This window comes from Mastomys coucha, unplaced genomic scaffold (assembly GCF_008632895.1).
Source record: "Mastomys coucha isolate ucsf_1 unplaced genomic scaffold, UCSF_Mcou_1 pScaffold7, whole genome shotgun sequence".
Classification (NCBI taxonomy): domain Eukaryota; kingdom Metazoa; phylum Chordata; class Mammalia; order Rodentia; family Muridae; genus Mastomys; species Mastomys coucha.
The window spans coordinates 21,577,943-21,591,765 of NW_022196913.1; the positions used below are offsets into that span (position 1 = coordinate 21,577,943).

The 13,823-nt window shown below is 39.8% G+C and overlaps 1 protein-coding gene across 5 annotated transcripts in view; it reads right to left on the reverse strand.

The window, feature by feature from the left end:
- The window catches only part of Sugct (succinyl-CoA:glutarate-CoA transferase), a 474,328-nt gene that overhangs the window by 150,088 nt on the left and 310,417 nt on the right, over positions 1-13,823 (reverse strand). For all 5 annotated transcript variants that reach the window (XR_004114937.1, XM_031358181.1, XM_031358178.1 and 2 more), the window contains one exon: positions 1,430-1,501. Coding sequence is in view for 4 of the 5 variants with exons in the window: in XM_031358181.1 (XP_031214041.1) it covers positions 1,430-1,501 (72 nt within the window). In the remaining variant the exon portion in view is untranslated. The remainder of the gene's footprint in view (positions 1-1,429; positions 1,502-13,823) is intronic.

Below are 13,823 nucleotides of genomic sequence, written 5' to 3' on the forward strand. Positions count from 1 at the left end.
AATTAGGCGATCCACTTGCAGGGAAGGGGCAGAGGAGGACGCTGAACCCCCTCTGTCACTCGGAAGCTCTTGTGTTACTTCTAAAGTTTACAATGACAGTCACTATAATTTGGAAAAGGTTCAAAGACACTTGCAGGGTATTTGGCATAATTCCAACACCTCTCTGAGATTATGAATTTAAAGAATGCTGCTCCACTGAACTTTGCTCCTGCTGATATTGTTGGTAAATTTATTCATGGCCTGAAGTCAGTATTTCCACCTTGGTCAAGCTTCAAGAATGGCATATATGGGTTGATCATACTAGCCCTTCTTGTCCTGTGAATACTTTTATTCCTGCTCATCATGTTAAAACTTGCCTTTAACAACATCAACATGTTGGTGGCCAAAGTACATGGCTTGAAACTAAAAATTAACCCCCAAACAGAGTTATTAATTTAATAGGCTGGCAAGCCAGGTGTGGGTAAGATTCTGCACAGAGCCTTATCAATCTAAGACAGAGGCATGCACCAAGAGGCTTTGTTTGTTTCTAACAAACACTAAAAGGCTGTATTTTGTTCATGTAACACAAACAAGCTGAACGTGTCTTGAAGACTGACTGGTACGGAAGGCATTCTTGTCAGAGCAACCTAAGACAGGCTCAGCCTTGTTTATTGATTTAAAAGGGGTGAGATGTGGAGAGCCTTTTGGGGAATCTGACATTGGCCAAGGACATGGAAATGGGCTTCAGGCAGGAATCTGACATTAGGCCATGACAAGGAAGTAAGCTCAGGCAGGAATCTGACATTAGGGAATGATAAGGAAGTAAGTTTCGGCAAGAATCTAACTTTAGGCTATAATAGGGAAGTAGGTTAAGGCAGGAATTTTAATCTTATGGTGGAACAAAAAAGTGGGCTTCAGGCAAGATTTTGGACTTGGACAAGAAAGTGGGCTCAGGTATTTTGGTCATTACAACAAGCCCTTGGAAACAACTTTCACGGGAGTAATCACAGGACTTTGCTTACTGCCTTGCTAGTTCCTTAATGTACTGCTCGCCCTTATTACTTGCATGTAATTAAAATGGTATAAAAAGCAGATTTGGAAAATTAAATTTGCCTTCAGTCTCAGAATAGACTGGGGTTGCTGTGCAAATAAAAAAAAAGAATGAAAAGAAGAAAGGAAGAAAGGAAAGAAAGAAGGAAACAAACAAACAAAGAAGGAATAAAGAAAGTAATAAACAATAAAAGGAAAGAAGGAAGGAAGGAAAGGAAGGACAGTGTTTATCAGACCTAGGTCTCACCAGTTGTGAGTATCAGGTGGTATGATTTCAGGTGCTAACACAGGCTCTCAACTAGTGACTGAGCAACACTCAGGCAAAATTGAACTTTCCCTCAGTTTGTACAAAATGAAGAGCAGAACCTGCCCTCTACCCGTTCCGGTGATTATGGATTACCTTGCATACAACAGCAAACTGTTGGTCATTGCCTGCTCCAATTACAAGATAGCCATCCTTGGTTTTAAAGGCCTTAAAAAGAAACAACAAATATATATGTTAGTGTATGTCTGTACATGGGCAAGACCAGACAAAAGGTTCAATTTCTAATAATTCTTTATTGAATGCTTAAAATGTTTCAATGATGCTATTCATCAATTCAATAGGAACCCAATGCATAGCTTTTCTCTTATAACTGCATTTTTTTTTCATTCAAGACTTTCAAGCTGCTTCCTACCTCGTCCAATAATTTCTACAGCCTTGCAAAAGTGTGACAAAAATTTAAGAAAATGCTAGGCTTATGTTTCATAACACAAAATTCGTCATTCATTGTACTGTAGAATGATTTTTGACATTTCAAAGCTTTGTGTTTTCTTAGTTTCCATTTTTCCTTGTAGGACTTTGTATGGCAAATAGTACAACTATTTACAAAAATTAAGAAATATAGATAACCCTAACACTATTACTGATGCCATATTGTGCTTGCAGACAGGAGGCACAGTGACTCTTCCGCACATGTGACCTTAGTGTAATTGGAGAACCAAGTCCTCCAATTGCCCAATCAGCTCTTTCTCAACAAGCTCCTTGAGTTTTCATTCTTCCTAGGAAAGCTTTGCTCTGCAACCTCACCTGCTTTTCTTTCACTAGGTGCTCTTGAAAGGGACCTGGTCTCTCTAATCTGGCAACTTTTACCTCCTCTCTGATGATCTTGTGCTACCTTGGAGCACTTCCTTTGCAGTCATCTTTAGTCTCTTCTTCTTTTCCACTAGTCTGTCTCTTCTGCCTCCATTGAAAATATCATCAACATCACATCACACAACACAACATGAATTTTGCTCCCTTCCCTCCATTTCTAACAGGCATGAAAATGCACCCTATCTATTCTTGTTCACACCACATTGCCAATTCTTTCCACTGTGTTACCCTATCACTACATCCAACTCATACTGTCACTTTCTCAGGTCCCTGCCTTATTTCCCAGTTTTGTTTTTCTTCATATCCCATCCCCCTGTCTTGCTCACTGTCCATGTACCCTCCTTGCAGTATTTTAATCACCCACTAGCATCAATCTTTGGTCTTTTTACTTCAGTTGATCATGATAAGGATAACTATTGGTGTTTCTCAAGAAGGCAAGAAGGGAGTCTGAACTGACCAGTGGGTCAGCTGCAAAGGGTTTTGAGATCAGTTTTTTTTAGTGAACCATGGCTAACTATGAAGGTATACCAATTCTCTGCTATTTAATGTATTTCTTTTTAGCTGAGGTGGCAAATGGGAAGGGAAGTAACCATTTACTGTCAAGCATAATACAAAGAATCTTTTTCAAAATTTGGATCAGTGATCTGTTCAATAAATTTGGGTGGGGTGTCATTTCTTTTTAATAAATTTCCTTTTTAATGAATGAAGAACTGTTCTTTATTTCCTTCAACCTCCATTATGCAATCAAACATTACCAATATAAGGGAAATTTTAAGAAATTATAGGAACTTTGTGATCACTTATAAGAAAGTTGGAATTTAGGAGCCTTTGGGCCAACAGAACATACCATGATTAGAACACAAATTATAAGGCTGAAGTAAAATATTATCATAATAGTTATCATAATAACTATTCCCTATTAATACTTTAAAGTATTCATGAAAAAAATATATCTTAAGAAGAACATTTCTAAAAAATGAATTAGCGCCAAGGAAATCTGGGCAGAGAGAGAATATGACAGGAATAAATGAATTACCTACAATACTATACCCCAAAGAAATATGCTCACAGAACTCCTTCTTCTCTCATATACACCTTTATGTAATTAATATTTTATTATATTGGTAATCTTCTTTTTAATGTTAATATCGCTCCCAAGAATAATGAGATGTCATAACTTTAATAACCAAAATATATACTCAAAGTTTAATTAAACATTCTCAGTTTTTTCAAACTGTAGGGCATTTTTATTTTATTCTATTAGTTTTAAAGTAAGCATTAATATAACTGATATAAATTTTTAAATTTAATTTACAGTAAAACTATAACAAAATGCCTAATGTAATTAAATTCTTTAAAATCTGTAGCTACTTGTATTATGAATGCTAATTATGTTCCCCAAAAAAATTTCTTGCAGGAGAGTGCCTCCTACACATTGATTCTGGCAACCTGCCCCCGTTGGTTCTGATTGGTAAATAAAGATGTCAACAGCCAATAGCTGGGGAGGACAGACAGAGGCTGGATTTTAGGATTTCCAGGCTTGGGATCAGGAGGAAAGAGAGTGCTGGGAGAGTGTGGAGAGGAGAGATGCCATGCCAAAGAAGAGTGCAAGGCAGACACAGCTGCCATGTGAAGGAATCAGGAGAGCATGGCCTAGAGGGCTGCCCAACTGGGTTCAGAGCAGCCAAGATTGAACATATGAATTAGTAAGTCGTAACTCGAAATTACTGGTGGGAGATAGATTCTAACAGCAGTGGAAATGGCCCCGGCTATTATGTTGTTTAAGACACATTAAAATATAAAGGCTTTGTGCGTGCGTTTGTGTGTGTGTGTGTGTGTGTGTGTGTGTGTGTGTGTGTGTGAGTGTGTTGCATTTGGGAACATAAACCATTGGAGTGAGTAGCAAACTCACTGCAAGGATTTATTAATAATTATTTCCACAAAAATCTATTCTTATCTCCACAAACCAAATATTAAACTAGATAATTAAATTCTAGGTCTATGTTACTTAACATGTGCAGTATCAAGCATGTTACATAATTTTGAAGGCTTGGCTTTTACTTCTATAAAATAGAAATGATTAGCACTTATCTTTAAATTTTTTAAAATGATTAAGTTTGTTAAGGTACATTTATTCACCCATCTAACAATTGCTTACTGACATAATACACTATTATGTTTCACAGACACTGGATATGATGGGTAAAAAAAAAACATAACAAATGATTCATCACAAAGGACTTACATTCTAATAAAGTTGTACACATCAACCAATCATTGATAAAAAAAAAAAATAATGGCAGACAGTGACAGACTCTAGAATGGAAGCATGCAGGCGAAAATGAGACCTTACAACACATAGTTCTAATGTTGTTTGGGTCAAAGGAAGAGAAGGCAGAAAATGTCCCTTAGAAAGGTGCTCTGTTAGCTGAGAACTAAGAATTTATATGTATGCATTGAATAGAGTTGGGAGCAGTATGTTGGTAATGGAAGACAGAATGAATGACATGTACACATGGGCAAATGGTGGGAAGAAGCAATGAACCACATGAAGAGAGAGAGAAGCATCAGCGAGGTGCAGAAGAGGAAAGAGAGGGTGTTGAAGGTCACGGGAAATACATTATGTACTACCAAGCTGAGAGGAAGTCACCAAAAGGACTTGACTGATCGTGCCCGTATTTCAGAAAGACCTCTCTTTCTGCAGTATAACCACTGGCTAGAGGATAAGATTCGAACTGAGGAAACTGAGTAAGAAGCTGTTGTGATGATCATGACAGAGAAAGTGTAGTCTTAGACTGTAGCCCGCGCAGTCTTCTCGCCGGGAAGAAGACACGCGGACACTAGGTTCCTTCTGCAGCAACTGTTTATTTGTCTCCATCCATAGGAAAAAAGGGGTTGAACCCAAAATCCGCACTGCTTATATATACCACAGTGCAGGGTATCTGCCCACAGCGTGGCGTGTCTGCTCATGATTGGCTGTTCGCTCATTACCCTACGTAACGCCCCGGGATGGGCCGTGACATGGCGTCTTTTCACTCTACACACATGCGCAAACAGGCGCCATCTTGCCATGGCAAATGCCTCTCAAGATTCATGGCTCCCCACATTAGACTAAGGGCCATGTGAGTAGAAACAGAAGAAAATGAGGTTAATAAATAGTCGGAAGCTAATAGGATTGATAATACACTGGTTGTGGTGGTTGTAAGTGGCAGACTAATCAAAAGGAAGATGCCACAGGTGACACTGATAGGTATGAGAACCTTGGGAGATTTCCCAGAGCAAATTTTACAAGTAGGAACCAAATTATAATCTGAACTATAGATAAAATCTCGGCAATCATTTGCTTATAATGTGTAACTGAATAAATCACATAGATGAAACTATTTAGCAAGAAGCAGAGTAGGGTAAGAACCAACAAATTCCTAAGAGGTGATGTTTTATATTCTCAGAAAGAACTTCTCTAATGGCTTAAGAATGCAGCATGGAGTCATTCAAGGATGAAATAGCACTGAGAGATGTAGGGTAAACATATGCAAACCACCTCATCAAAGTCTGGCAGACATGGATGTAGGCATGCTTCCCATTTGGGTTGGATGAGAGGCACCCACCAACCAGGTTCCCTGATGCTCCTACTTGCCCGTGCAATAGGGTTGACTTGGAGTTTGTTTAGGGGAACATGAGACAAGAACATGAGAGAGAATTCCAGTTTGTTACACACAATGAGAGAGCAGAGTACTGAAAGAAACACAATTGAAATTGGATGTCTTGAGATACCAGATAAGAGCTTGTCAAATTTCAGTGTTGCATGTAATTTTTAAAAACTAGCTATTGCCTTTACCAGTGACTGCTCCTGCTGCCCTTGCTCTGGCCCCTCCCAGCTTCCTTTTGTTCTTCCTGGCTTAGCTCCACCAAGTTGCTGTCACTGATCAGGCTTCTCTCTCTACTCACCTTTGCTCCACAGATGACAAACACTCGGACAGTTTTATTACTTTACAATTTGCCTACTGGCACAATTGTCAGGCACAGAATCTCAAGTCCTAAACTTATCAGCTAACCTATATCAGCTACATCCTCCCTCCCCAAACCTCCTTGAGCATCCATCCTTGGTGGCTCTAGCTTCCCTGAGATTTTACATGATAGCTGCATGCATCTCATTCCAAAACCTGGCCAAAAAAAAAAAAAAAAAAAAAAAAATCCCTTCTTTTTCCTTGTATCTACTTTTCCTCCTGGGACCCAGAAGTCCCACCTATCCCTTCCACCCAGCAAATGGCTCCCAGCCTCTTTTATTGACCAATTCAAGAACCAATTAGGGAACCAGACCTTAGTATTAAGAACCTTCCTCTACATTTTAGTTACCTAGCCTTAGAATAAACACCCATTTGTACGTATTATGTTTAGGATTTCCTCAGACAGATATGGAAAAAAGAAAAAAAACAAAGAGTAGGAAACTTAGAGAATTATCAAAAATATGACTGAGCAATGAAGCATAAACCATGGTCCTAAGGAAGAAGGTGAAAAAGAAATCAAGAGGAATGAAACAGGCAGTGTGCATGGGGCAAGTCAATGAGGAGCCTATCCTAGACAGTCATGATAAAGGTAAAAGAATAGGGCACAATAAACACTAGAAATAGAAAAGCTACATTCAGCAACTGTAGAAGGGAATCTGTTTCAGGTTATAGCTAGAGAATCACAATATACACTGAATAAAGCCGCTGCTGATATCAGACAGGGACTTGATTAAGCCACTCTATCAAGTAATTACTATCATACGTACACACAGAGAATTCCTAGTGCATTCAAATCCCTTGGACCCTAACACTAGCCTTCACCAGCTTTTCAAACAACTCCTTGTAATTCACTTGATTGATTGCACATTCATCAGATTCCACAACACACAATGCATTGTACACTGGGTCTTTCATCACCTAGCTTAGCTGCAAACATCCATGACCGAAGGGTTCTTTCAAGGAATTCAAATCCCAGGAAAAAAAAGCAACTCCTGTTTCTGCATAAATTGATGGGGAACTAGCCAGGAAGGGCAAGAATCTACCATTTCCCAAGAACAAGCTCAGAGCCAAGCTTTTCCTCACAGTACACCAGAATCTATCCTTCCTAGAGAAAGAAACTTTTCTTTCTATCAAGAGTGTTTCATCAAAGGTGGCAAGATTCTGAAATAGAAAGTGTAAGATAAGCCAGGCAGTGGTGGTACATGCCTTTAGTCCCAGCACTTGTGAGGCAGGCCTAATTGTATTTCTGAGTTCGAGGCCAGCCTGGTCTACAGAGTGAGTTCTAGGACAGCCAGGGATGCACAGAGAAACCCTGTCTCGAAACAAAACAAAACAAAACAAAATAAAAAAAAAAAGAAAGAAAGAAAATGTAAGATGATCTACAATATGGGCAATTTGAGGTATTAGATGTCTCAACTATCCAGGCAGACTTCTTGAGTAAAAGAACTTGTGAATTCAGAGTAGTTAGAGAAGTTTCAGAAGCAACAAGTGGCCACAGCTGAGACTTTGGAGTAGATGTTGTGATGTGGGTAGCAAGCAGATTCATTCTAGAATATATGTTGCACATGGAAGTTTTCAGTCCTTCCCAGAAATTATGATTACTGAGTTTCCAGTGGTGTCTTGGCTGGTAATCTCACCAATGATAAGCCGGACTTCTAGACACACCTCACCAACTGCATCTACTCAAGGGGAAAGGGGAGTATAGCTAAGCCTTCCTGTGCTGTCTTTGTAAACTGTCCTGTCTGGATATCTATAATTCTATGTATGTGCAATTGCTAGGGTTATCAACTTCAAAAACAAAAATAATAATGCACACACTAAGCCTTCCTGGAGCTACTTACTTTTAACAACATTTTCTTCCACAAAAGGAAACCACTGTAGATGCCCTTTATCATCCACAGGAAAAAGACATTCCATGAAGTCTTTATAACCCTCACTGCCTTTATAGTGTTTTCTGTAACATCAGGCACTGACTTCTGGGTCTGTGCTGGCACATCGTGACCAATATAGAGCATTACTTCCTACTGCTTGCAGTTCAGTGCACCTTATGGTGCTGGAGCCAGCTGCCAGATGGCAACAAGGTATGGACTGCCTGCAGATCAAGAACAGTGTAATCGATGGAATGGAACAACACAGAGAATGGTGAGTGAGTCCCAGCTTCTCCAGCCTCCCTACTACCATTTTGGCACTGAGGACACATTTTTCATGTGGAATAACACATTTTGAAAACTCATTGCAGTAACCAAGCCCTTTCTTGAATTACATAATTCTGTAGTGCCCTTGAAAGCAATGTTATATGAGGAGTTCTGGCTAGAATTCACCAAAACCACAGGAAGTTTGAATGTTTAGAGACATTTTTGAGACTCTTTTAACCTATCTAGGATTTTCAATCACTTGGCTTTTGGCACCACTCAGAGAGGAAATCGCAAGGAAGGACATGGGGAAAGGCCTTCAGTCATTTGTGCCCTTCACAAGTTATAAAGGAATATCATTTTCCTTTAAAAAAAAAACAACAAAAAACAAAACAGCTGCAGATGAGTCAAATATTTTTTCCTGAGACATGAACTAGAAATCACTTCTGATGGTCATGAACTGACTGTGTTTGAGTGAGCCATAATCTAGATTGCTTGGAAGGTTTATCAATAGCACCCACTTTTAATGGAAAGTGTTTGTGTTTGATTTCTCCTAAACACTCCAATGTAAAATTCCCTGACAGTGACAATCCTTCCGTAACTTCCCCTTTATATCCCAAAATAGTATGACAGTCATGGCTTTATACCATACATGCCATATCAAAAATATATCATTTGGAACAAGAAGCCTACACTGACCTCAGACTCATGGGAAGAGTGTAGAGAGCAAAATTTTATTCAAGTAGTCACAGCATTTCATCACCAGCTGCTAAAACTCAAGACTTAGAATAAGAATATCTTAAAGAAATTTGTGGAATTGATTGACAATATTTTTCAAGCATAACTTAACTCCACATTTATTAGTAAAAAAAAATCACAAAGGCAAGAATCAAGGGAAAAAACAATATTAGACCTGTGCAGGCCCAGATGACAGCTAAATTTCATCCCATGGCAACTTGAATAAGCATGATTATGGAAAGCAGTGATTGGGATATAGTATGAGGGTATGGAAAGGAATAGGTACAAAACCTTCCAGAATAGTATGTGAAATGACTGTATAGTTGTAGATTAGCCTATAAGAGATATGGTAACTATAGGGGCCCAGCTATGATGATAAGACTCAGAGCATTGCTCCAGATTTTACATAGGGGATTGTGATCACAGAGGGTAAAATGGTTTGGCAGGAATATGGACTTTAGCCTAAACAAACAAAGATAACAAAACAGAGAATCTAGGAAAAACAAAAGCCAAGCACTCACAAAAGAGACTAAGAAACAGGAAAGTGATCTTTGGTGCATGAAGGTTTGTGGAAACCAGACAGAAGGAGCATCATCTCCCTCATGCTGGCTAACTGCTGTTGCATCAGTGTTCGAGTAACAGATAGATAGCACTTCTTTTGTTACATCAACACCATTATGTGACTACAAACTCAGAAACTGAGGAAATATTAAATACCTCAGTGTTGTCAGTGAAAGATATCCTTAGGGTCATTGGACAGGGGAGTGCAGAAGATCAACAAAAAATTATAGGTTACTGTCCTTGGTTGCTTCCCAGAAATTGAAGTTTAGTTCCTACTGCTGAAGACATGACACCTTGGACAAAGGACTGAAGAAATCAAGCTGGAACTACACTAAAAATTTCCTCTCCAAAGACTAGTCCTCAAGAATCTGAAGATGCTCAGTAGGAAAAGATTCATGCCTAGCGATGTCAACCCAGTCCTTTATAGCTGATGAGGTCATTGACACTAGAGAAGAACCTACCACCACCACTTTCCTACAGCAGGACAATTTCTAATGCATGCTAAATATGTATCGCTATAATGACAGATAAGTAGCTGCCACACCTGAAGCTTTGCAGCAAACGGAGTTACAAAACTCCACAACTGGTCAAAATGCTGAGAACAATTGACTGCGGCGTAGCAATCCCTAAGTGATACATCTATAATGTAACTTCTCCAGCTTAAGGAACATCACAGAGGAGGCGTGGAAATACAAGAGCCGAGCACCAATAAAACTACATTGTCTTCTAGATATGATAGGGAAGCTGAAGTCATGAAATCCCAACAACATGGTTTCTCAGACATGATGAGCACAATGGTAGCAACAGAGAACATGACAACATAAAAGGAGGAAACCTTACAGGGCTCTAATCTACTCCTGGATGAAGAACTACAGCAACTAATGGCTGATTAAAGATGGAGAATCACTCTTCTCCAGGATAAGCTGCAGCCAGGCTTTTCCAATGCCAAGTGGTCTGCCCTAAACAAATACACATAAGCACAACACTAAATGGACTCAGCAAGCTGTATTTGCATATGAATATATACATATGGTATATCCATATATGCAACAATAAGTAAAGAGGAGGTCATCATGAATTTGAGAGGAAATGGGGGAAGAGGAGGAGTTGTAGGAAGGAGAGAAGGGCTAGAATAGGAGTGATGTAAATATAGTATTCATATGTAATTCTCAAAAGAAAATGTAATTATTAAAAGAAAATACTAGACAATATACAAAAGACTTGATTGCAAACGTTGGAAACAGAAAATAGGGTAGAGGAACAACTCTCCAGAATTCACAGATAAAAGTTCAGGATCCTCTAAGATCAATGTATCAAAAAGGACTACAACAGCCAACTTCCTTCCCCAAAGATGATCTCTGAAGTTTGAAGATGAAGCTTAGTTAAAGACAGATGGTAAAGCCGGGCAGTGGTGGCGCACACCTTTAATCCCAGCACTTGGGAGGCAGAGGCAGGTGGATTTCTGAGTTCAAGGCCAGCCTGTTCTACAGAGTGAGTTCCAGGACAGCCAGGGCTACTCACAGAAACCCTGTCTCGAAAAAAACAAAAACAAACAAACAAACAAACAAAGACGGATGGTAGCTATGTTCTCCTTACAGTTCCAGGTGTTCTGACTAGACACTGACAGTTCCCATCTCTTTACTGAGGTATTTTTACTATATTTTTCCAAGGCCAAAGTTTAACATGTAAGTCTATAACATCAGCCTCTATACCTTTTATAGAACACACTACAGATAGCTTTTGCCAAGCAATTGGACATAAGCCTGAAAGTAAAATGTGCTTCCCATCCACGTATAAAATGAACTCCTGGCCATGGACCTAGACCCTAAGTGCACAGGGGAAATGTGTGACAATGGAGAATAAGTGATTAGGGGGGACCCTGCGGACTGTGGGAACAGGTGAAATGCAGTCTTTAAATAGTGGACAAAAGAAATAATTCCTAATGATATTCTGCTACACTCATAGATCTGTGCCTGGTCCAGTTACCATCAAAGAGGCTTCCTCAGGTAGAAGATGGGAGTGGGTGCCGATACCCACAGCCAGACATTATGTGGAGAGGGAGTCTAAATTGAAGGATTCCATCTGTTGTCTCCCCTTGGAGTTAGGAGAACCCTAAGGAAGGGGAAATGAAAGACTGTAGGAGTCAGAGAATATGGAGGGTACCTGTAGAACATGACCCACTGAATCAACTAAGCAGGGCTCATATGGGCTCACAGAAACTGAGGTAGCATGCATAGGGCCTGCATGAGCTTGCATCTGGCCCTCTGTGTATATGTTATAGCTGTAACCTTGGTGGGTTTTTTTTGGGTTTTTTTGAGACTCCTAATTGTGGGAATGGGTATGTCTCTGACTGTTTTCCCTGCTCTTGGGACTCTTCTCCTTCTTTTGAGTTGCCTGGTTCAGCCTCAATGTGAGAGCTTTGGCCTTGTCTTGATGTACCTTGTTTGTTGTGATTGGTTGTTGTCTCTTGCAACCTGCTCCTTTCTAAAGGGAAAAGCACAGGGAGTGAATCTGGAGTAGAAGGGAGGAGGAAGAGAGCTGAGAAGAGTGGATAAAAGAAAATCTGTGGTCAGGATTGCTGTATGAGTGAGGACTCATACAGCAAATACATCTAAAGCAAGTCAATTCTGCGGTTTAAAAACAAGGCTCCTAGGAAACTCCACCTGAAAAATTTACAGACATTCCCAGAAAGTAATAGGATAGGGCTGGTGACATATCTCAGTGAGCAAAAGTGTTTGCCATTAGATCCTGATTATCTGAATTTGATCCCCAGAACATATGCAGAATGAGAGAACTGACTCCCACAAATTTTTTTTTCTTTCCACACATATTCTGTAGTACACACAAGCATGTGAACACATGCACATGACAAACACATACACACATTGAATAAATAAGTAAAATTTAAAAGCAAAGTAAAAAACAATAGCGCAAACAGATAAAAGGGGACAACACTCCAAGGTTTGGGTCCCTTTTTCTACACTGTAGATGAGCCCCATGGCACTGTGTATGATGTTAATGCTTTTTGCCACTGATCTACTTCAAGATCCCTTGAAATTTTTGAAGACTCATTTAGTGAAATATTAATAATGTCTCTATGAGCTAAATTTTAAAACACCAAGAAAAGAAACGGAAGCAAACATTAAAGGACTGAAAGACCACCTCTGCTCACAGATTAGCAGAATGAATATTGTAAGAAAATGCTATCCTACCAAAAACAATTGATATACCCATCAAAACTCCAGTGACATTCTTTACGGAAATAGTAAAAACAATTGAAAAACTCATATAGAAGCTGAAACAATTCTGAACATGAAGAACCATCCTGGAAGTACCACCACATATGGTTTCAAATTGTATTAAGAAGCTGTCTTAGTCAGGGTTTCTATTCCTGCACAAACATCATGACCAAGAAGCAAGTTGGGGAGGAAAGGGTTTATTTGGCTTACTTCCACATGGCTGTTGATCACCAGAGGAAGTCAGGACTGGAACTCAAGCAGGTCAGGAAGCAGGAGCTGATGCAGAGGCCATGGAGGGATGTTCCTTGCTAGCTTGCTTCTCCTGGCTTGCTCAGCCTGCTCTCTTATAGAACCCAAGACTTCCAGCCCAGGGATGGCACCTTCCACAAGGGGCAATTGAGAAAACGCCCCACAGCTGGGTCTCCCCAACTGAAGCTCCCTTCTCTGTGATAACTCCAGCCTGTGTCAATTTGACACACAAAACCAGCCAGTACAATTGACCCCTTGTCAACTTGACACACAAACACATCACTATTAAGCCTCAACCCTTACTTTCTTATTCATCCCCAAGATCTAAAGTCCCACAGTCTTTGCATACTAAAAGTTCAATCATTTTAAAATGTCCAATATCTTTTAAAATTCTAAGTCTCTTAACTGTGGGCTCCACTAAAACACATTCTTCCTTCAAGATGGAAAAATATCAGGGAACAGTCACAATCAAAAGCAAAACCAATGTCTGGGATCCAACTCACGATCTTCTGGGCTCCTCTAAGGGCTTTGGTCACGTCTCCAGATCTGCCCTTTGTAGCACACATCTTGCCTTTGAGCTCCAGATGCCTGTACTCCACTGCTGCTGCTGTCCTTGGTGGTCATTGCATGGTGCTGGCATTCCCAAAACACTGCTGTAATTAGGGTTTACCAATAGCCTCTCATAGACTGTTTTCACAGTGCCAAGCCTCAACTCCTTTGCATGACACCTTCA